Source organism: Bactrocera dorsalis, chromosome 2 (assembly GCF_023373825.1).
Source record: "Bactrocera dorsalis isolate Fly_Bdor chromosome 2, ASM2337382v1, whole genome shotgun sequence".
In the NCBI taxonomy this organism is placed as follows: Eukaryota; Metazoa; Arthropoda; class Insecta; order Diptera; family Tephritidae; genus Bactrocera; species Bactrocera dorsalis.
In genome coordinates, this window is record NC_064304.1 from 23,004,060 (window position 1) to 23,028,505 (window position 24,446).

The following is a 24,446-nucleotide window of genomic DNA, read 5'->3' on the forward strand; positions in this document are numbered from 1 at the left end:
CCGCTGTCTTTTAATTCGCTGAACTATGTCAATGTCGTCGTATATCTCGTACAGCTCATCGTTCCATCGTATGCGATATTCGCCGTGGCCAACGCGCAAAGGACCATAAATCTTTCGCAGAACTTTTCTCTCGAAAACTCGCAACGTCGACTCATCTGTTGTTGACATCGTCCAGGCCTCTGCACCATAAAGCAGGACGGGAATTATGAGTGACTTATAGAGTTTGGTTTTTGTGCGACTTTATGAGGAGAAAAGGACGAGTGTGAAATTTTCGTGTATATACAGATCTAGCCCGTCACACTGATAATATACATATGTATATATATTTTATTTTTAATAGACTCTTCAATGTGCCTTGCACCAAAAGTCGCAGACTTCTCAAGTAGTCCTCGTATTTTTGTTGAACGGTGTACAAGTTCTATGCAAGCCACCAAATTTATGCCTTCTGCTCACTTCACTTTCTCGTTTGTTATCTCTTTTTTTTGCCTCTTTTATTGTATTTATGCACGTTGCAAAACGAAACCAAATGGATGCATCAACTTGAATCTGAGCACACAAAGTAAAAGATATTCTACGAAGACACACATACACGCTTACAAGCATGAATCAAACTTGACAATAACAGCCACGGTGTACTCAACCAACGCAACAAACGGCGCGTGCAACACATCCCCGCGCCTGGCTAACAATGACACTAAGGCAATGGGCACCACTAGATGCCATGCAATTTCAACAACTTTCTGCAACTTTTTTCATGTTTTGCTTGTTGCTACATTCCAGCAGTGCTATCTTTGTGCCGGTGAATGACAAGGCGCCCGCCACACCCACAAATACTTTCGCTGCACGCTGGATGACGGCGACATGCAACCTCGCGTTCGCGTCATTGTACCGAGCATAGTTGGCTCACTCGCAGCCGGTGTATGGACTGACTGGCTGTATGCCTCAGAGGCTGCATGTTTGTCTCGCTGACAGGCCCAGTGCTCCGCACTTGTCCCGTTGGTTTTGCTTTTGCTGTTGCTGTTGTGTTTTTGGTAAGCTGGCATGCTTGCAGGCTGTCCATTCGGCTGGCTGATAGTGGTAGCTACTTTAAGGAGATAGTGTCTGCGTGGCGTGGTCTTTCGCCTAAAAGCGCGCCTCGCCTGTCAAAAACCTCCCTCAACTGGGCGCACGCCACAAGACATTAAAGGAACAGCGACAGGGCTCGTGCAAGTTTGGCAATGGCGAAATAAACAAGTCTTCGCACAAATACACGACGTAATGTTTAAGCTGCAACAACATCAATGACAGTAAATTTTGTATAGTGGAACTTTTGCTGCCACAACTTAACAACTTTTATCATATTTATTGCCAATGTAAAGAGTTCGACTCTCTCTAGTGCTTTGGTAATCTTGTGCGGGTGTGTGAACTTGCAAGTCCTTACATTACGAGCAGCTAAGTATGCCGCCATTTTTCTCTGAAATTAGTCTCGTTTTTCCGGAAATTTCACTCAGTTTGTAAATCAAAGGGAAATTTATTTCTAAAGTTAGAAGTTCTGTGGCTTTACATATTATGAAGGTTCATAGATTTGATTTGGGTGGGGAGGAATGGTGATTTGGGCTTCGTAAGGGAGGGATGGGTTTGGCTGTTATATTAACTGTGTTGTGAACTAATTCTGGTCAGGCACACTGAATAAAATGCTTATTATTATTATTTTTTTGCAGTTGGGCCGTAACGACCAAGAAAAATTCGGCGGATTTTTTCTGGATTCGACCGCATAGCTCTCGCTTAAGTCGAAAACCCAGCCGAAGATCTTGACATTTATAGTCGGTGGTATAAGGCGTTTTTCATTATTTATCTTTCCTAATGCTCTCCTTTTCCTTATTTATTGCTTCTTAGTGTCATTAATAGCGGGATTCTGTAACCAGTCTCTAGTCTCTATTTGAGACATTTTGAGGCAAAGTCTCAATTTGAGACTAGTTACTATTCACTAAACAGTCTCTAGCGTTAGTCTCAAAATATTGAGACCTGGTAGTCACAAAACTACAAAGAGCTCTTGTCTGCCATTTTGAATATACTGAATAGAGATCATCATAGATATTAATCGATTGTCGTATTTTTATATTTTGTAAGCAACTCAAACACAAATACGATGTTATAGAAAATTTAATATTTGTTATCGACATATTTATTTCCATTCAAGTGTAAAAACATCTCTGAATGATGAAATGTAATAGATTTTGTTACTGTCACTTACAGAATAGCAAAATCGGCTCAAGTCTCAAAAATTGTCTCTAACTCAAAATCTCAAATTTAGAGACTTGAGACTGTCTCACGTTACAGAATCGCACGGTAAACGAAGGCAAAGAAAGGTGTAAGTACACGAGTATTACTATAAAACATTTTAAAGTTTAGAGTATAAACGATCATAACCTATTGGGTCTATAACAACATTCGAGAAGTTTGTCAAGAGATGGTGTAACTTAATTATCGTTCCATTGTTCTAATATTCCGAAAATATCTTGGAAAGTTCCTGTCCTTGTGAGTCTTTCCTCTCGACGAACAAAGACCAAACTCTACAAGTCACTCATCATCCCCACCCTGCTATATGGTACAGAGGCATGGACGATGACAACGTCTGATGTTGTCTACGCCAATAAAGAAGAAGAAGACAAGAGTTTCTATTTCATTACCTTTGCTGGTCAACAAACCTTCACATTAACCTAAATTATTAAATCCCACAGCCTCTTAATCTTACCAGAAATCGCATCAAAATACGAGTATGAACAAGAACCGTTGAGGAAATCAGAACATTACACATTACTTCACAATTTAGATTGCGCTGCCAACCGCAAGCAATATATTTTTAATGAACCAGAAAAAAACTGAGTTTTGAAAATGTGGCCAAGTAGCTTTAATATACAAGCATTCATGTTCTTGTCCATCGTTTAACATGCCATCATGTCTTCTTACTTAAACTTTCCACTTAGCAATAGTGAGCTTGTCAACACGAATTTCGCTACTAACCAACAACAAAAACAACCATGCAGTACTCAAAACTTAAAAAAGTTGCGCAAAGCAATTTCAAAGCGTTGTCATCTAGAGTTGTACAAACATAAAATAACTAACCTGAACATTGATACTGATGGCAGCAGCCAACCACTTCAGTGGAACAGTCGCAATGCAGACTCGGCGCTGCAGTCGAAGTTCTCTATGCGAATGCGATCGATGTTGGTTGGCAGAGCGGTAAGCAGGTGGGAATTACATATGTATATACATATGTACATAGCAATGTTCCCGGGGAAGTTTGTATGTTATGTATAAGCCATAAGAATGCATATGCAAACATATACAGACCAACTAAAAAAAACTATTATTTTCCAATACCACTTCCAATTTAAGTTTCACTCTGGCCAACGAACAATTGAAAGTTTGACAATCTGATATGTGGAATGGACACAAAAAGTTGTAATAGAAAAGTTAAAATAGTCTATAACTAAAGAGTCTAAACAATTTGAAAATCATGTAATTTCACTGGGAAGTACACATACATATCCATGCACACATACATATGTACGTATCCATATAACCAGAAAAGATAAAATGGGTAAATATTTGAAATTGAAACTAGCATATTTTCCACTTTTCACCCTAAATCAGATAGAAGGTGTACTAGTTACAGTTCAATTACTGCAAGTTTTTACAATTAAACTTCCTTAAATATGTTTTAAAACTTAAAACCAAAAAATCACGTTACAACTGCTTTGATTTTCGCTGCACCAACATGTATTCGAATATACTTATGTATGTACATTTAGTTCTTTATATTTATATACATATGTATGTATATTCATAAGGGTGACAGTTATTTCACAAATTATCTTTTTTGGCAAACGATCCTTGAAGTTGTAGTTTTAGCACTAAACATAAGTATCCGACGTAAACAAGCTCTTTATTTTCAATTTAAAACGTGTCTAATCATGGCATTTCTTGATCTTTCGCGTTAAATTTTTTATCTCCAAAGCAAATAAAACTACAACTTTGATATTCTATTACAAAAATTTGCGCTCTAGAAAAAATGTCTTAATGATTTTTTAATAATAATATTATATTTAATATTTTAGTTATATTATAATGCGTTTAAAATTATGAATCAAATGTACTATTCGTAAAGTACACCATGGCGTATGAGCAACACAGAATGTAAACAAAACGTTTCTGAATGTGCAGGTCATTTCATGTATAAATTTTGGGACACAATCTGAAACTTCAGCAGCATTTGCAAAAAAAACAATTAACTTAAAAATAATAATACACCCTAATGTACACACACACGTCGCACATAACCTCATTACCAACAATTGAACACAAATTGCTTGTTTGCGTGTTAAACGCTCGTAATGAGACGATTGAGTTTTAACTTCGACTCCGCCTATTTAAAGTGGGCGTAAATTGAGCGCAAGCACTGATATTTGCCAACTGAAATGAAAGTGTGCCTTTAATTATAACGGGTTTAATACAAGCCGATTTTTAATTGAAAGCGGCGAATTTCAATTAAACGGTTAAGTCGACAATGTAATTTAATTTGTAACTGTAAACTGTATTTATTTGCTAATTCACAAATTAGTATTTATTCCATTGCATTTTCATAACTTCAATTACTCCGAAAACCCAAAAACTTTGAGGTTACCCGCTTCACGCCTTCGGTCGTTACCGTCTTTATCATCGCACGCATATGCGAGTAAATATTGCTTGGGATGCCATGCTACAGTGAAAGTTGCTGCATCGACTGTGACATCAGCCACTTTCTCGCCTGTCTCCGTATGCGCTATATCGATGAGCAAATCCTCGCTAGCCGATGCCAATAGTTTACCGTCGTGACTAAAGGAAATCGTGCGTACCGGCCAATCTAGGCGTGATAGCACGCGCAAACAGGCTAATTCGTTTGCATCCCAAAGTGAAACGAGCGCATCTGCTGAACCGGTAGCGAAGTATTTACCTGTCACAAAAGGAAGAAATGTATTGCATTTGTAAGCTTAGTTTTTTAAATTGCAATATTACCAGTGGGATCAAATTCAATGCAAATGCAAGTAGCAGGATGTGCCTTCAGCACGTGCTGCAATTCTAGACTCGGATAGCTTAAGATGTGCACACAACCCATACCGTTTGTCAAGAAAAACAAATCACTTGTATTATTCCATGCAATTTCATTCACCTGCAAGCGCAATGCGTTAATTACTAAACAAACCAGAAATAACAAAGTAATTGCCGCGTCGTACCTCAAAGTTAAACTGTTCCTCAGCGCGTATTTTATTTGTGCGCGTATCAATGAATGTCACCAGGTCTTCTTTATTACCAACTGCTATAGTTTTGCCATCAGGTGACCATGTGATATTTATATTTTCACCTTTTGTATTCGTGACGGTGGAGCATTTGCCAGCGCGTATGTCCCAAATACGCACAGTTTTATCACCACTGGCCGTGCTGAGCAAATCTGCATTTGTTGCATGCCAGCAAAGCTGATCCACAGAACCGGTATGACCACGGTAGGTATTCTCTTTACTCTACATAAAAATATAAAGTATGATAAATTCTAACATACATATTATGTACAGTATAATTAAGTACACACATACCACACGATCGCGTTCAAGCGTATATACTGCTACTGTTTTGTCAAAGGAACCAGAAGCCAAACGTCTGCCATCACAACTCCAGCCTACAGAATGTACCTTATTGGAAAAAAACAATTATGAGAGTTAGCATATTGATAAATTATAAGGCGTCCTAAAATTTTTTAAAGATGTTCCTCTTTGCATTACCTTCGATGTGTGCGCCTTTTGCTCCCGAATTTTTCCATGTGTCTTGAAGTACGCTTTCAAATCCTCTAAAGACATATTGGATTGTCCCATTTTTTTGCCTATTTGTGTCACTTTTTCACAAAAAATTCGGATGTAGCTAATTATATCAAAATAGTGCTGTTTTTAGTTGTTTCTAAAATGCCGCATTAGATGTAAACAAAACAGAATTTGACAGTATGCTTCTTCTTACTATGACTAGTAAACATTCACAATCATATGCGAAAATTTAATTCATCAGCCATGATTGTGAAAAAGTGCGTAAGTTTAATTGAGATATTATTGAAATATTATAGAAGAACCTGAGGCACTCGTTATGGGAACCTAATTGCTTGCTTACACGCAGTTCGGTCAATGCGGTTGTTGCGACAGAATTCTGCCGAGTTGAAAGTCCTTGGACGGTTAAAAATCCGGAACAGTTCACTCGCCTGTCCGTGTCCCGACTGTCGTGCAGTCATTTGTCCGTGGTGAGAAAATCTACTTAAGTCCTGTAATTAAGGAACTGAAACTGACCAGAATTTGCATCATTCTAATCAATACAGATAGTATCATAATTTATGAATCTGTAGTTATTAATAAAACTATCAAACACAGTAAGTTTAGCGTGTACATTACAGATTAACAAGATCTTTTATTTTTTTAAATTATTTGTTTGGATATATGCGGACTATTTTTTATAATCATACTTTTAGTTGTCTCATTTTATTACTGAATTGTGTTTTGCTTTTTATGTGCATTTGTTTTTTGTATAAATCTATTGGCATTTTGTAATATTTTACATATTAAATTTTCACAAAATTTTTAAACAAATAGTGACAAAAGAATAATAAAAAATCGCGTAAGTTTTAAATATGGCTACAGTAAGAACTAGTTAAAATTAGCTAAATTAAGCGTAAATGTGTACATCTGCTGCGTACGTCATATTCTGCATTTGTTTAATATAGTTACATATATATGTGTAAAGAAAGAGTATATAAATTATATTAAATTACTAAGTTATATTCTCATCCCTTTAGAATACCTTCCTCCTGTTAAATTACGAGTATAACCTTTACTATACATTGCCTTAAATGTAATTTCCCTAAACAAATAGTTCGCATGCATTTTGCCAATTGCCATCGGGGCTACCAATCATTTCTCACGTCTAAAACAAACGTTTTTGCACAATATAAAGGACACAAGCTAGAAAAAATGCAAACGCGAAGAAAAGCAACATCTTATCCGTACACTCACGACGTCCATATTTCTTTAAAAGCTTTCCAGACTGCGAAATCGAACCGGCTGTGTTTTGTAGTTCATCACGTGTCGCTTCTACATTTTGCGATGACGCCACCAAGTTTTCCAATGTAATAGCGCTCTTTTGGGTTGTTTCAGACAGGTGTCGTGATATGGCTAGCATTTTCTCTGTTACATTGTTCTCCTGTGATACTAAGCTACCACGATTATGACGTGAACCCGCACCAGTTGTTCTTTGCCGTAAATCACTTTCACCCGTTATAGCCATTAGCTCCTCTCGATTAGCCTTTTCGATTTCTATGCGTGTCGAAATATTCGCTTTACGAAATGCTTGCAATGTCTTGGAAAATTGATCTCTGTGCGAGTCCACCTCCTTGCACAACTCGGCATCGCCAGTATCTTTCGCCCAGTCATCGAGGTGTTGTATACTTTTACGCAAGGCCGCCAATTTAGCACGGCCAGCTTCATTTAGCGCTTCCAATTCGTGAATACTGCCACGATAAGTTAATATATCCTTAAAAACATACTTGTTAACAAATTCAATAGCGGCGTACTTTGACCAAACATACCTGTATTATTGCTTTGACCTGCAGATTGTTATCAATCAAATCTTGTCGTATTGACTGCAATGTATACTTTTGAATATCCATTTCAATTAAACTGTGTGTGCTTGTTGATTTATTTTACTATCTAAATTACTATTATTTGACGCAGACAATAAATAATAAAACGTAAGAACTTTTGCTATTTCTTCTTCTTCTTGGAAATTAGTGTGGCATTCAGAATAGTTACAGTGTTGTGCCACAGCGGGAATTTGTACTGGCCAAAATACTGGTTTTCGTTTTTGATATTTTATTTGATTAACGTAATATATTATTTTAGCAAGTTTAATAATTTATGTCTAAGTGAATTTTAAAATGTACTATATATGTAAATATATAGTTATTTTCACATTGAAATTTTCTACTTTCGAAACTACATACATATGTATGTATATATAAACTCTAGCATGATTTTAGGGTTATTTAATGACAACAAAATGTCTCATTTCCGTCAAGGCAATTACTGTAACGATTTTTCAGATCAGTTTCGGCTTAGCATCAGTAGAAATGCAAAGTTTAATCCAAATGCGGTCTATCTTTTCTAATATTGTCTATGCGAGTAAACCGTTTATATTATACCAATACATATCGGTGTATGCATATACATAATGATGTATTAAGACATGTGTTGTATACTAACATAGACAGGAAACATACATGCATGTGCAGCCTTCATAAAAGAAGCAAAAACTAAACTTGCAGAAGGTATAATCAAAACAAAAGTGATTACTCGGCATACCAGAGATACAAATAAAATCTAAATACCAACGCTCGCATGCATGTATTTACCTTTTATACATTCTCTCTCACCGCACAAAAAGCTTTTTGGCGCTTGTTGAGTTCCCCGTTCGTAATTTAGTTTCATTTTACCTATGTATGTATGTATATACTCGTACTGAAAAGTAAACATTTATAACGACTAAACTGAGCGCTACACCTGTAAGTAGACATTCTGTGGATATTTTTGACATATTTAATTTAAACTTTTTATTAAGTTTCATATATGAAATCAATAGTAATAGCTTTTATGTATTTGTGAGATCAATGTAAACCTGTGTGTATGAAATTTGTTCAGTTATTGGAGCTTTCCGATTATGAGCTGTTATAAACATCATGGAAAACTGAATATACCCTATACAGGGTATAAAAATTAGGTAATTACAATCAGTACACTTTCTATTATTTATTATCTACTTTGAATTTTAGTAAAACTACAACAACAGGCAAACAAATTATAAGTGACACTAACTGCGCCATTCACTTTCTAATCTTCCATCGCACCTGCCATTTCTTATTAGGTATCTTATCAAACGTGCACGCTTATCAGCAGCGCTAATATAGCCGTCAGTAACGATGGTAGCACAAACCACGATAACCACGATACCGCCGGGATTATTGCGAGCGGTCGCATAATTTTTGCAATTCGTATTTGTTTTGTGAGCGCTTAGCTTTTTACTTCGCCGAATATCACTGAGCGCTGTTTTGCTCTTTATGCTTTCTTGTTAATTCTGTACATGCATGCATCGACCGATTTTCAGCATTCGAATCGGACTCCATCATTTCGTGCATTCACTTCAACGCGTACGGAAGGGTGGTGTTGGCGCACTTGTCAAGTCGAAATTAAACAAATTTTTGCTGAGCAGCTGTTCGCTTTGACGTTGACGGCACATATCTACATAACCAAAGGGGGCATACCTGCACTAGGTATTGAAAATATTTTCTACATTCTTTGCCTATTCTACTTGTGTTTTCACGCTTGTTGTTGTATGCATATACTTGTAAAGTGCAATGCTGTTAAGATACTTTGTAGAAGTGACTAAAAACGTTTTTTTATGAATTAAAAGTTGTACGCTTATTTATATATAAACAACAAAATAAAAGTGCAATAACTAATTGACGTGGCAATGTGCAATGCAAAGACCCAACAAAGCTGTGTTACAGACAATTTACCAAATGTTGGTAGCACCTACTCGTTGCGCGAAAGATGTAACAAAACAAAAGGAAATAGAACAGCAACGACTAAAAGTGTAAAATATTTGTCGGTTTTATTTTTGAAACAACGAAGTTGCAGTGAAAAATCAAAAATTCAACGACTTTTTTAACCAATTACTTAAAATCACTAGAAATATAAGTATTTAAAAATAAAGTTGGTCAAAAATGCCTGCTTTATACATATGGTATAAAAGATAAACAAATAAAGGTTTAGATTTAAAAGTGTTGAACCTTCAGCATGTCAAAGCTTCAGGAAATCAATTGCGCTTAGATTGCAATGAATTGCCAACTCGTTAACCGCCATTTTTCCGCAGCCAATCGGCTTGTTCGCATGGTCCAAAGCAAGAGGTGAATGGCAGTGGCACATTGAAATGGCACTAGTGCACGTACGTACATATGTAAACTATTACGAATGTATGTATATGTGGTATGTACGCACAGTTCGCTGACCTTCGCTTTTCAATTAAGAGCGAAAGTTCAAGTCGCCAATAGGAAAAAACATGATTACTTATACAAAAAGATTGCAAAATTTGTTGAAAGTGAAGGAGACATAAGTGTTTTTACTAGGTCAATAATACAAAAGTGTTATTTCGTAAGAGTATGTACACGAGTTTTATAAGTGTAATGGCATATTTTTTGTAATAAACAAATTTTTTAATAAACAAAAAATGCCCACAAATTTTTCCGCGTAAGTTGGTTTGAATATTTGGGAGTATTTGGTTGCAACCACCAGTTGATCGCATGCACAGTGCAAATCATACACTTTTTTTTTTGTTTTTACATATTTTAAAAGGTGTTTTTTATTTGTTAGTGACTAATGTAATGCCATTCTTGCAAAAGCGATACTTTTAACTGCTTAAATTACAAGAACGAACATGAATAAAGAATAAAATAAATGTATGGTTTGTATTTTGTTATTGTCTTTTGTGAAACCCAATAATTTCAACACATTTATACCAACGTCAATAACATGGAAACAACAACTAAATATTTTTATTGGGATCTGTATGAAATTACTGCAATTTTATTACTAAAAAGTATTTTTTCGTTTCTTCGGTAGTTGTTGAACGTGGAGTCTTGATATTCGGAAATTTGTGAATTACTAATTAATTTTTTGGAGAAAAATGAAATATTTCGGTGGAGTTGAAGGGTGAGTATAAACGATTTGAAATAAAGTATTTATGTATTTATAAATTGAGTATTAAGTAGTGTTTTTTCAATGACTGATTAGCAGCCCGCTGTCAGTTAAGTTCTGGTTAACATAACCGAAACTCCCATCTTGATATTGATCGTTCAGTTTGTATTGCAATACTAATGTGATCCGATTTGAAATTTTTGTTCAGTGAGTTTGTCGTTGCCTTGTAAGAAAAATGTTGCTAGGGTATAAAAATATACAAGCGATAAGTAGAAAATTCCCCGAAAATTATTATGAAAGTATAAAAATAATAACAAAATATGTATGTATGTACATATACATACATACGTATGTAAGTACCATATATAAGCAGTAGAAGTAGTTACACCTACCTAACAGATTTTTCACTCAAAATTCTTTTTGCAGACGATACAAACATTTCTCTTGTACGCTTGTGTATGTATGTAAATATTTGCGAATATCGCGTATGAAATCCTAGCGATCGATTTATGTTGTATTTGTCACTTTATTATAATAATTATTTCAGACAATAATTGACAGCAATAACAGCAATTATTCATGTTGGTATTTTATCGAAACAAGTGGTTCGTATGAAAACAGCCATCAGTTGACTAGATAACAAAAACATGTAGGAAAATAATATTATGTGTGACCATATGTACTTATTACATCAGCTACATATCGTCACATAAAATAAAGAACAACGAGAGTTTTTTATTGACTATGATTTACTATATCATTTTATACAATATGTGTATACTTTGTACGGGGTCGGACCATAGGGAAAGGGGTGTCAGATGTGTAGAGTTAGCCGGGAATGCAAAGTGGTGGTTAGAGTCATGCGGAGACTCGTTGCATGCTGGACATATGGTTAATATGTCGGTGTCGATTCTGCAAAAGTACAGTTTAATCTGCTACAATATCCAGAACGAAGCTTCACAAGGGTCTGAAGTTAGTTGCGTCCGTAGTTTGGTCGGCGTATTGTCAGAAGGACCTCTTGATGTTCCTAAGAATGGGTTCCGCAGCAAGCAGGTGACTGCAGGAATAATTTCTACTAAAACACCACAGAAGAAACTGCTTGGAGAGGAGTTCAGAGTTTTTAAAGGGGACCATTAGGGTCTCACTGTGCAAATGTTCGATAAGAGACATCAAGAGGTATCCCGTTATAGTCCGTAGTGCAGTGTTCTGACATGCCTGAAGCTTCTTCGTCTGCGTTCCTCTGCATCCAGGCGACCACATTAGTGCGGCGTAGTTAAGGACCGATTGCCTTGTATGTTGCCAACAACGCTTCTTTTCCGCATGTGCTGTCGTCTAGCGACGTGAGGATTTTTTTGCGGCTCCGTACTTTGGCAGGTGGTCGAGTGTCGCACCTAAAATCTTAGAGTTATTGACAGTCGAAATTTTGACGCCATAAAATACAATATTAAAGTCGCTATGAATTTAGTGGTATTCGACAGTTTTTTCTAGCTTGTTTTCACACTTTCGACACCTACTGTATCTCACAGCAATGTCAGTTACTATCTCTTATCACTAACTGTACTACAACTTTGAACTATGGTTGAACTTGTTGTTGTTTATTGCATTTACCTTCTATTGTATATACTAAGTGAGTCGTCGCAATCGAAATAAATAATAATAGATTACAACAAAAATGCACTTAAATTATATATGTATGTAGCTGTGAGCTTAAATGGGTTCTGAGTGGGATTTCAATTTAAGGCAAGTGGGCATTTGAACGCTATTGCCACAAAACATAGCTCTGGCAAATGCGTCATACAGTTTTTATTTCTGCAAAAATAGAAAATAAAGCGCAATAACATAAGATAAGGAAATAAAAAAATGGCAGGGAAATACAATATATCGCTCATTTGCTGCAAGACCGGCATAAGTCAAAAAAATCGATTCGCCAGAAAACGCGTTTAAAGTTTTCAACTGACTACAACCTTACACGGCGACTCCAACCTTACACTTCTTCTCAAGCGAAGCATATAAGAGGCATTCATATGAATTTTTCACTCAACATGAAGTATGATATAACGAACAATTCTGCATCATTAACTCAAAAATCACGTTTTTTGATTTATGCCGGTCTTGCAGCAAATGAGCGATATGTATGTGATATAAATTTCATAAAAGGGGTTAAGTTTAATGTATTGGGTATGTGAGAAAAAACCACAGAATCGTAAATCAATATGTTAGCGATATGGTCCATTTTATTCATATTCAGCGATAAAGTCACATTATATTTAAGGAAACAGGTTTAGCTAATTTCTTATAAAGGGTGGGCCATCTAACGTTTTAAATTTGAATTATCTATATTTCGACATTGGAAACGTCAAATACCATTCGGAAAGTGACAGATATTCAGTAAAAAGTCTAAAAATAACGAAATGGGTCGCTATTTACTAGAAGAAAACTGGAAAATATTGAAAACTTTTTTCAATTTTACCGAAAAATCATCTTTTCGGACGAGGCTCATTTCCACCTCGATGGTTACGCTAACAAGCAGAATTGTCGCATTTGGAGCACAGAAAATCCGCACGTAATCGTCGAGAAGCCAATGTACCCAACACGAATCACTGTATGGTGCGGATTTTGGTCTGGTGGAATCATCGGCCCATTTTTCTTCGAAAATAAAGAAGGAACCGCCGTAACCATCTATGGTGAGCGATATCGCGCTATGTTAACCGACTTTTTCTTCAAGAAAATTGAAGAGGAAGACTTGGACAACATTTGGTTCCAGCAGGACGGCGCTACGTGCCATACAGCAAACGCTACACTCAATCTTTTACGCCCTATCTTCGAAAATCGCATAATCAGCAAAAGAGGTGATGTGAATTGGCCTCCCAGAAGCTGCGATTTAACTCCGTTGGACTATTTTCTGTGGGGAGCTGTTAAAGATAAATGTTACGCCAACCATCCAGAAACAATTCAAGATCTAAAGTACGAGATTCAAGCTGCTGTAGCTGCCATAAGGCCTGAAACCATCGAGAAAGTACTCCAAAATTGGGTGAATCGGATAAGCTACTGTAAACTCAGCCGTGGTGGTCATTTGTCCGAAATTGTTTTCCACAAATAAATTTCATAAAACAACCTTTTAAATAAATGTTAGACCTTTGAAAAATATCAAGCCGTTTTTTTTATTGACTTTTTAAATTTAAAATTTTATATGGCCCACCCGTTATTTATAATAAAGATAACTTCTTGGCCATAACATTAAATTATGTTTTACTTCTTCTTGAAAACCACATATCTAAAAAAAATCCTTAACACATACAGTGTAGTGTCAGGTGGAAAGTTGGAAATCTCATCTTTGCTACGATATCTTATAGATTGTTCAAAATTCTTATATTAGGTATATTATAGATAGGGTTGACCCGATTTCAACCATTTTTGGCGTCTCGACATATTACCAAAACGATGTTTTCTGATTTTTTGTTAAGACGTCAGTCCGAGTTGCAGCTACGGCTTTTTCACTGCGTGCTATTCGATCGAACAACAGCCAACAATGAATGCTGGGTCTCGAGATGAGTGATGGTCTTGTGAATAGTATGGCCGATTATGAACGTGAATTTTCGTAAATAAAGTGGAACGATTTGTAGACTTTGTTCGGATTCTAAAGAAAAATATCATGACAGCTTAACATGACTCACGCCTAATCTTTCAAAAAAAAATTAAAAAGTACTTTCACTTTGATCACCCGTTATAAAGTGAAAACCTTTATATTTGAAAATGGGGGCTAATGGAATTATTGGCCAGATTTGACTAATTTTTGATATAAAGACATATTATTATCGGGAAAACATTATTTTTGTATTTAGACACATATCACAGATTAAACGATATTTTCTGTTAAAAGTCAGTCATAACTAACGAGAGTATAAGAAAATATTGGTAATAACACATTTGTGGTGTATATTAAAAAAAATTAATTTTTCGTTTTATTTAATTTTCACTAAATTTCAACACAATTTTTAAAACTCAAATTTAAATTTATGGTAAAAAAAAATTATAAAAAACAACAAAGCAACTGTATTTAAGTGAGTGAAATTATACGCGTTAACCTTTTTTGGTTGCTCAATTAAAGCATTTGCCGCGTACGTCACAATTAATGTTGATTGATACGGAATTCTCTCAATTAAAAAGGCGACCAATAACTACATGTGTTTTAATACATATCTACAGCATTTATATATGTATGTATGTGCTCTTGTACACTTGTACTTTCATTGGAGGACATATTCATCTATAATACTTCATCAATTCAATTAACCGCACGAGTTACACGCTCATTCACAAGCACTCCAGCATCTACATATGTATGTACATGCATAGACATACATATGTGCATACTGATACACTTATTTAGATGCATTGTTCTTTTTATAGACACTCACAACACTAGACACTTACAATAATTGACAATTACAAACATTTGCATAAAAATAGACTTACAAGCATTTAATAAATATATATAACCATAAATTCACATATAGTTAGACTTACATGCGCCCACATATACACATATTTATATACATACATACATGAAAGAAGCCATTAGCCGCTTGACCGGCCTCTTAATTGGCAAAGGCAAAGATTTTACTCGGCAACAGCACAGCTCGCCTATTTTTTTCAATTAGAGTTCAATTGAAATGTTTGGGCAGGCCCCTCATGTGAATAAGATAATTATCAAAAAGCAACTAGTTACTTACATATGTACATAACAGTAGCTACCGCAATACAGTGCCCATATTGTTGATAGTATATTACAACAAGTGAGGAAAGACTAAATTCGGGTGTAACCGTTCATTTTATACTTCTGCAACTTGCAAGAATCATAGTCGGCTAAATAGCTTTTGGTGTTGGCAATGTAACGAAAAAGTTCCACTTCATTGTTCAACGAAATCTTGAACATACATACAATTTTCCCTGGGTTTCATTAAGGTACTTAACATACCATCACCAATCTATTTGGAGTAAAGTCAGCCCGATTTTCGAACACCTTGATATTAGTTATATGGAGGCTGGGTCATGTTTTCGCTCAATTTTATTCATTTTAGGCACAAATATAGACTGTTATAAATAACACACGCTTTATTTTCGATCTAAAGCCAACTATAGGTACTGGTTTACATATTCGGTACGTAGGAGCTTGAACCGTTTCGGTTCGATTTGGAAAAGTTATGGTCATAAGATTTCACACTTCGAAGGCATTATTCATTCAAAGACTTATCCCTTTATTTTAATTGGTGCTTTATTTGTGTCCGGGAATGTGAAAGAATCAGATACACATAGAATTTTATATTGTGTTCTGCGGGAAGTATACGTGTTTGTAATCAGATTTCCCCCATTTTTGTACTGTAACATAAAAATTTCAGAAGACTGTTAGGTAGCAAATTTGGTCAAAATCGGTCGAGCAGGTCCCGAGATATGCGATTTTACCTCAATGTGGGTGGTGCCACGGCCATTGTTAAATTTTGACACCGACGCCTATAAAGCCTTCTCGTACTAACTGAAGTTTAAAATTTAATGTCTCTGATGCATTTATTTATTGACCTATCGCACTTTTAGTTGTTTTTAAGAAAACCGCTATATGGAGAGTAGGCAGAGTTACCATCTGATTGCGCTGATTTTCATACTGTCGTAAGAAAGGTTGACAAAATTTGTCCTGTAAATATTTGGGCGCTATAGCTTTATTGGTTTGGAAGATATATACATACATTAAAGTTATTGGGGGGCGGGGCTCACTTTTTAAAAATTTTTCAAACCGAAGGTGCCTCCCTTTAATGTGATTTGTCGTGCCAAATTTTAGTTCTTTGTAGTTATGGCACTTTATATGTTTTCGATAAATGGCGTTTTGTGGGCCTGGCAGTGGTTCGATTACGCCCCATTTCTATTTCGATTAGTTTTATGTGATTCATACAACCGTTAGTTGAACAAAACTATTATACTTTGTGTCAACATGTTGCTAGAGTATAAAGATATTCATAAATGGAATGTTTAAGGACACAAATGAATGGAGGGTTTCAAGATAACTGCCAGACATGATAAGCTAAGAGGTTTTATCTGTCTGAAAAGTGGAATATTTTTACTTTAATTCAGCTTAACAAACACGTTTTTAACGAGTAGCAAAGCTGGCACTCATGTAAACGTGACGTTACAGACGTGACTGCATGACGAGATAGTGGTCTAAAGTGGTGAATTAGCTGTACACAGTATTTAAACCAATAATTCCTCGATACAATTTATCGGACCTTAAAAAACTATATCAAAATATATGAGACTTTACTGAAGGTTGCAAAACTGTTGCGAACAAATGTAGAATAGAAGATGTTTTACTGTCTCCTCTTCTTCTAAGTGTTGTCAAGTCCCGCCAATTAGACAACGATCTATTTGCATCCCCGAATAGAATTCTTACACCATTCCTTTTGAGTTTTAATAGTCGGTATGTGCGACCCTTGTTTTATTCATGCCACATTTGCCTACTTGTTGCGCAAGTCAGGGATGGACCTTACCGAGACTCAGCTAAATTTATAATACTAGTATGTTCGGCTATTGAATAGTGACCAGAGGCATGTAGACACCCTCTTTTTCGAGATCTAAGTATTTGTAGGTTGGTGCGTGTTCAGGTTAGTTCATCTGCTTCACAGTTTTTAAAAAATGGTTGAATGGCAGGCCGTAAAGTGTCAATAAAAAATAAATTCAGTAAATATCCATTAGTAGTTTAATTTTATAAATTTTATTTTGAGTTTCAGCACATTTTCCAACAATTTTATGCTCATTTCATTACAGTGGTGCCACACATTCGCGTTTGGTTATCTGCGATGAGAGTGGGAAATCGCTTGCGCTAACCTCCGGTCTCGGCACGAACCATTGGATGGTTGGAATACCGGAAGTAGCGCGCAGAATAGCCGATATGGTGGAGCGCGCCAAAGAAGAAGCTTGCATTGCGCCCGAGGTGCGCCTAACCAGTTTGGGTTTGAGTCTCAGCGGCTGCGAACAGGTGAGCGGCATAAAATACAGTTATGAATAAATTAGCATTTCTGATTTGGCGATCCGCTTAATCTCGTTTGTTTGCATTTAATACCGTGTGATTAGCAAAAAAAAAGCGAATATATTCAATTCATCGTTTTCAAGGTTACCGCAAGCGTGCGTCGTCAGCTTAGTTGCTCATTTGTAATACAGAGTTTATGAATGAAATAATGCTTGACCTTGATCACAGTTAAATTTAAAATTTTTTCTTTTGTCCAACAGGAAGCCACAAATGAAGACCTTAAAAAGGAGATGTTCAAGACTTTCCCTGGTATTGCTGAGAGTTACGTGGTTTGTAGCGACACCATGGGCAGTGTTTTCACCGCTTCACCGATTGGTGGTATGGTCGTGATTAGTGGGACGGGTTCGAATGCTCTGTTACGGAATCCAGATGGCAGCACATATACTTGCGGTGGTTGGGGACACTTTATGGGCGATGAGGGCAGTGGTGAGTATAGAATGTTATTCTAAGTGCCTTAAAACTTTTGGATAAATCTTGTAAACTTCCTAAGACTTTCAAGACTTTATGCCCAGTCTAAGCCATCGACTAAATGAACAAGGCTCTTATAAAATGTGTCGATAATAAGATTTTTATTGGGATCAAGTTATTCTTATTAGAGAATAGTTTGGGAGGGCAACTCATAGCTCAGGTTCCATGAGACATGCGCTGTCTTCAATTATTGGTTCAGTTCCTTCGGATCGAATTAGATTTGTAGGGATTCTTTAATAAGAATAACTTGATGAGGGTTGCCCCTCCAAACTCATAGCTCAGGTTCCTCCTAATCAACAACTGTCAATGATATCTAGTATTAGCATAAAGTAATATTACTTCGACTTTAAAGAAATTCCTGATATTAGAATGCTGTTAGATTTTCATAGCCAGTTAAAAGACAGCAGGTCTGACATACATAATTTTTTCTCAAATATCTCGGATCAAAAAAGGTCTTTGACGTCCTTATAAAATCGAGAGAAACGTTATAAGGCTTATAAAACCATACAATTATCGAATAACATCCCTTCAAGTTGGACCTAAATCGCACAAGGCTTTGGTTGACATCGGAGAAACATCACTTTGACAAAAAACTTTACATTCGGGCCTTCAGCCAAAGTGTATCGGGCTCGTTTATAACAATAAATGATCAATTCTTTTTCTTTTAGTCAGACAGATGTAGGGGTTACCAATAACATTTTCACAGTATATAAATCCAGATCTGTTTCGATTACAGAAATCTAATTTTCTACGGAATGGTTTCACACTTTTAATCACGTCTATCTCTGTCACATCATTCATTACTTGAAGCCTGCTTTCTCTATTCCATCCTTAAATAATAATTTCCTCCATTTTCCTCCTTTGCTAGCCTTCTACATCGCACATCGAGCCATGAAAATTGTTTTCGACGACATGGACAATCTGAGAAAGTCACCTTACCCCATCGAACGCCTCTGGGAAGTTATCAAGCAACACTTCAATGTCGACACACGCTTCGACCTACTGCCACACTGTTATGCCAACTTTGATAAGCCATTCTTTGCGAGCCTCTGCAAGAAGATCGCACACGCAGCCGATCAAGATGACGAGCTCGCCAAATCCATATTCAACGATTCTGGCGCGTGTGTAGCGCGCAGCATAGCGGCATTGACGCCCAAAGTACAAGATGAACTAGTCAAAACTGGTGACCTGAGCGTGGTGTGTGTGGGCTCCGTATGGCATAGTTGGCATTTGTTGAAGGACGGTTTCGAGCATGAAATGAGCAAACATGACGTGCCGTTCAACCTGAAATTGGTCACCATAACGAAGAGTATGGCATATGGCGCCTGTTATTTGGCCGCTGACGCTATCAACTATCGACTGCCGCGCAATTATCTGGACAACTTCGATGTCATGTATCACTATCGCACGAAGCAAAAGACAACAAATGGACACAGTAATGGCGGACAGTGTGTTCCATCGACGGAAAGTGTTTCGGTGCATGCCTAGAGTCGAGTCTGGAACACAGTACAGTAGTATCAATGCTATAAGTTAAGAATACCGAGTAATTTCGAGTCGCTTCAAATTCCATAGGTTAGTCCGTACACATACATACCATATACTTACATGCTTGTATAGGCAGTTACAAAATTTACTACGTGTAGTTGTAGTCTTAGTTTAATAAATAAACAAATATACAAATCGTTAATCGCTTTTTATCAAAATCAATTTTATTCGTGTCAATCAACGTCACTTCGTCAGCTGTTCGAGTTTTCACGCGGCGACGCCACACTTAACACTGAATTTGTAAAAGTCAAGGTTAGTACGTCATGCCTCCGGCTGCTATATTTTTCTGATAAGCAGCACTAAACTCCACAACAACAATGCATTAATATGAGCTCATAAGCAGTCTGATAACGCTCGCTGGTCGCGGAAGTGCACTTGTAGTATTTACGAGTATTTACATTAGCGATGCACAGTGTGAAATTTATGTTATGTTTTGATTGAATTTATCATGCTATTTGTCATAATACCAAAAGTTTGTACGAATTCTGTTGGATTTTGGGTTTTTATAGTAAGAACTGTCTAGGGACAAATGATATTAAACTTTCTGATCTGGCTACGAACTCTTGAAGTACTACGCTAAGGCAGCGGTTAATGTAAATTATTAACCTCAGTTGGTAAGTGTTATAAAGGACGAAGCTTCTCATTTTCAACTAAAGAGGTTACTAAATCTAGTAGATGTGTGAGGTAATCTACTCAACAGCCTGCGGTTAACTGCCGGTTGGAACATTGTATAATATTAAGCGTTTTGTTATTTTGTACCACTTCTCCAATCTGCTGAATGGCAGTGAAAGCATTACACAATAGGAGATGGTGAACCCGATTCCCCAATTGATGACGATGGAGCGGACTTTCCATTGCCCGACCATGAAGATCTTCGAATAGCAATTACCCATCTGAAGAATAACAAAGCGGTGGAGGCCTATCAAATACGGCGGCGAAGAACTGATAAAGAGCATGCATCAGCTTCTTTGTAGAATATGGTCGGACGAAAGCATGTCCGACGATTGAAATTTAAGTGTGCTCTGGCCAATCCACAAAAAGGGACTCTTCACAATATGCGCCAACTATCGTGGGATAGGCCTCTTCAACAGCACATATAAGGTTCTATCGAGTGTTCTTTGTGAAAGAAGTAAAGTCTTCTCTCGATGAACAAAGACCAAATTCTACAGGTCCTTCATCATTCCCGTCCTTCTTTATGGTACGGAGGCATGGAGGATGACAACAGCTAATGAGTCAGCGTTACGAATTTTCGAAAAAAAAGTTCTGCGGAAGATTTATGTTCCTTTGCTCATTGGCAACGTCGAATACCTCAGAAGATGGAACAATGTGACGTACGACCTTGACATAGTTCAGCGAATTAAGGAGACAGGGGGGGACAGAGAACGCTGGCCAGGTCATGTCGCCCGATAGGTGAAAACACTCCAGCTCTAAAAGTATTCGACACAGCACCACCAGAGAGAGGGCCCCACTTCGTTGGAAAGACCAGGTGAAGAAGGACCTGGCTATACTTGGAATCTTCAACTGGCGCCAAACAGCAAAAAGGAAGACGAGTGACGCGCTGTTGTAAACTCGACTATACTTACGTAATTAATAAAGAAGAATATATGTAGATCACCGCGATTCGCTAGGACCCAACAGAATATTTCACTTTATCGTTGTGCCTGTGCTAGGTGAGTCTTTGTGATTTAGGAGAGGGCAGAATAGACCTAAGGTCGCGGTGCATTCCTCGTTATTAATCATTCATTCATGGATAGATTTCGAACAAATATTCTCGATTTTGCGGTTTCATTGATTTGGAAATTAGCACCATCTATTAGCAACGCAATGTATTGTATCGAGTCAGTAAGTGTGCTCGTCTTCACAGACAAATTTGTTTTCGATACGGTTGCAATGATTTCAAGGTAGTTTGCTTCGATTGAGTCGGTGAGTTTTTCGACCAAAACGGATTCAATCATTAGACCCATCATTCCAAAATATCTCTTCGCCTTGCATACAATAACCAGTCAATATTCTACAAATTTGTTGTATTTACATGGGTTCGTGTTTTATTTATTAAGTTTTATTTTATTAAGTTGACAAAGTTTATTAAAAACAAAGTACGATATTTTATTTTAACAAATGTTTGCTATATAATCTCCTCAGTGCTCATCCGCGTGTTGACTGATTCTTTTTTTAATACCATTCATATCCAAAAATTTTAATTTTTAGCTGTAAAAATTCACATTTTTCCCATTTAATACGCACACCGTTTCGTGAAGCTACTTCTAAAACTTGTCTCAATTTCATTATCCCTTCATCGATGTCTTTGGTTGGAATAATGATGTCGGTCATATGTATACCAATCGTTTCATCTTTTATAAGGCCTCCGAAAACATGATTTAAAAATCTAGAAAAAACTTCTCGTGAGTTACGTATACCGAATGGTACGTATTTAAATTCGTAATGTCCATCTTGAGTAACGAATGCTGTATATTTTCTCGAATCTTCAGCTATAGGCACATGACATTCTCCATCTTCCAAAACCAATTTTGTAAAAATTTTTGCTTTGTTCAACATGTCGAAACTGTCCCACATAGTGATCAAGGGAAAGTCATCCTGAACGATTTTCTTGTTTAACAACCTGTAGTCGCAACATAACCGTTTCGTAACCGATCGTTTTACTATAACAACTGGTGATGCATAATTTGAAGAACTTGGCTGTATAATGTCAGCTTCTAGCCAATTTTCCACTTGTTGGTTTACGAAATTTTTGTCTTCTAAAGACAGTGTTCGTGGACTTTGGCATACCGGTACTTCATCGCTTAAAACGATCTTCATTTCATATGGAAATTTTTCAATATATTGTGGTTTATAGCTATTTATTAATTCTTTAATAACTGCGTTATCGGTATTTTCCCCTGCCCTCGAACATATCTCCTGAAACTCATTTAGTAGCTCGATTTCTCTTTCTTCCGCCTCGTGTTGAACATTATTCATTTTTGCGAATTCAAGCCCTTCTGGTTCCACATTCATATTGACTTTATCTAATACAGTTGTGCGTCTGAATACTGAATATGAAATTTTTACAGCAGTTTTACAACACCAGCGAAGCTTGTCTATCCGTTTTCGCAATGCACTGTTACAATTCAAAATATTCACTTATAAATATGAATGTATCTTTAACAATAATTATGGACTATTCAAAAAGTTTTACAGTAACAAAAAATAGTTCGAAACAAACTAGTAGAAATGTCAAAAGTAATTAATAAAATAAATATGTCGATCTTATATTATGGTTTTCTGCTTTCCGCGTTCAACGTATACAATTTTCTTTGGTTTCAAATTGACGGTCGGTGTAAATTATTGGTTTCTATTGTTCTTACTTCACTTCGCTGCTTTACTAGTATGTAATTACTTCTTCGCTTCACTCGCACTTTACTTCTTTCGTTTACCGCACTCGTTTAGCAATTGGGGTTTCACCTCCACATGATCAACTTTTATTCCCGTATTTTGTGCTTGCTACTACTTGCTAACACCTCATTGTTGGATTTTTATTTCACAAGAATTAATGCTTTCTGGCCGTTAATTTCAAAATGTTGATTCGTTAACTACGCCCGAGCGTTTGATGACGCTTGTCGAGCTTTCCAGGGTTGTATTTGAAAATTATGAAATTCGAAGAGCTTTTAGAGACGCTTTCTATATATATTTTGGAATAAGATAATTTTGTTCACTAGCGTTTATCGACGTTCGCAAATGTTTTCATATTTTGGCGTTCGAAGACGTTTGTAATTTGCTTGTTGTTAGCAACGCTATTTATCACTTATCGTCACTCGAAATTTGTTTGTGTATTGAACTGTGTTTGTCGGCGATGACTAATACAGCGTACGATTAAATGTTGTAAAAAACTTGAAACACCATTTAAAATTTTATTCACAATTTCTCCGGTCGAGTCCACAATTTATGAGTTTGTTTTTTATTTATTAAGTTTTATTTTATTAAGTGGAAAGTTTATTTTAAAAAACTTCGTTATTATATTTAATAAAAGTTTGATATTTCACCTGTTCAGTGCTCGTTAGCGTGTCGGCTGACTATGTTTTTTTCCACAGTCTTCCGTATGCGTCATTCTTTATCGCTACTCGTTGTCTTTTTAAAGTCAGTGTTGTCACTGTCCATACGTACGTTCGTGCCCATGTGTGTATGAGAAATTTCAAATTCAAATGATTTAATACTAGAAATAGACTAATGCAGAAGCCTTTGAAAATGACAGGAAAAGGAAGGAGGATGAAGCCCAACGGAAACGAAAGTCAAACTAGCAAAAGGGAAAAAATAATTTACGGCGAACTGTCGTCGGGAAAAGGAAGGGAAGGGGCGAAAATTTTTAAGCGTTAAGGTTAGCTGATCCGATTTCCACAAACTGTGTTCCTGTGGTTCTTTGAGCTCCTATAAAAGTTTTGCCATTGTCGCTCATGAGTTTTGACGGAAAACTGCGTTGTCCGACGTAGCTAGCAAATGCCGGAAGGAATGTACGGCTTTTGATATAAAACAGACAAAGACAGCCACACAGCCTTTCATGATGGTGG

The 24,446-nt window shown here is 36.6% G+C and overlaps 3 protein-coding genes across 3 annotated transcripts; 1 reads left to right on the top strand and 2 right to left on the bottom strand.

Moving 5' to 3' along the window:
* Nucleotides 1-4,555: 4,555 nt before the first annotated feature.
* LOC105230994 (THO complex subunit 3) lies at nucleotides 4,556-6,142 on the bottom strand. Its single transcript, XM_011212059.4, has 5 exons — nucleotides 5,799-6,142; nucleotides 5,613-5,708; nucleotides 5,256-5,540; nucleotides 5,038-5,191; nucleotides 4,556-4,975 (listed from the first exon to the last, which is right to left on the bottom strand). Exons 1-5 carry the CDS (start codon nucleotides 5,886-5,888, stop codon nucleotides 4,635-4,637), a joined length of 966 nt encoding a protein of 321 aa, XP_011210361.1. The 5' UTR covers nucleotides 5,889-6,142; the 3' UTR covers nucleotides 4,556-4,634.
* Nucleotides 6,143-6,441: 299 nt separating this feature from the next.
* On the bottom strand, nucleotides 6,442-7,925 carry LOC105230996 (vesicle transport protein SEC20). Its single transcript, XM_011212063.4, has 2 exons — nucleotides 7,640-7,925; nucleotides 6,442-7,584 (listed from the first exon to the last, which is right to left on the bottom strand). The coding sequence occupies exons 1-2, from the start codon at nucleotides 7,718-7,720 to the stop codon at nucleotides 6,979-6,981; spliced, it is 687 nt and encodes a 228-aa protein (XP_011210365.2). The 5' UTR covers nucleotides 7,721-7,925; the 3' UTR covers nucleotides 6,442-6,978.
* A 1,270-nt stretch (nucleotides 7,926-9,195) lies between these two features.
* Nucleotides 9,196-20,029, top strand: LOC105230995 (N-acetyl-D-glucosamine kinase). The gene is made up of 5 exons (XM_011212060.4): nucleotides 9,196-9,376; nucleotides 10,725-10,814; nucleotides 17,613-17,823; nucleotides 18,075-18,300; nucleotides 19,211-20,029. Exons 2-5 carry the CDS (start codon nucleotides 10,789-10,791, stop codon nucleotides 19,828-19,830), a joined length of 1,083 nt encoding a protein of 360 aa, XP_011210362.2. The 5' UTR covers nucleotides 9,196-9,376; nucleotides 10,725-10,788; the 3' UTR covers nucleotides 19,831-20,029.
* The last annotated feature ends 4,417 nt before the right edge of the window (nucleotides 20,030-24,446 follow it).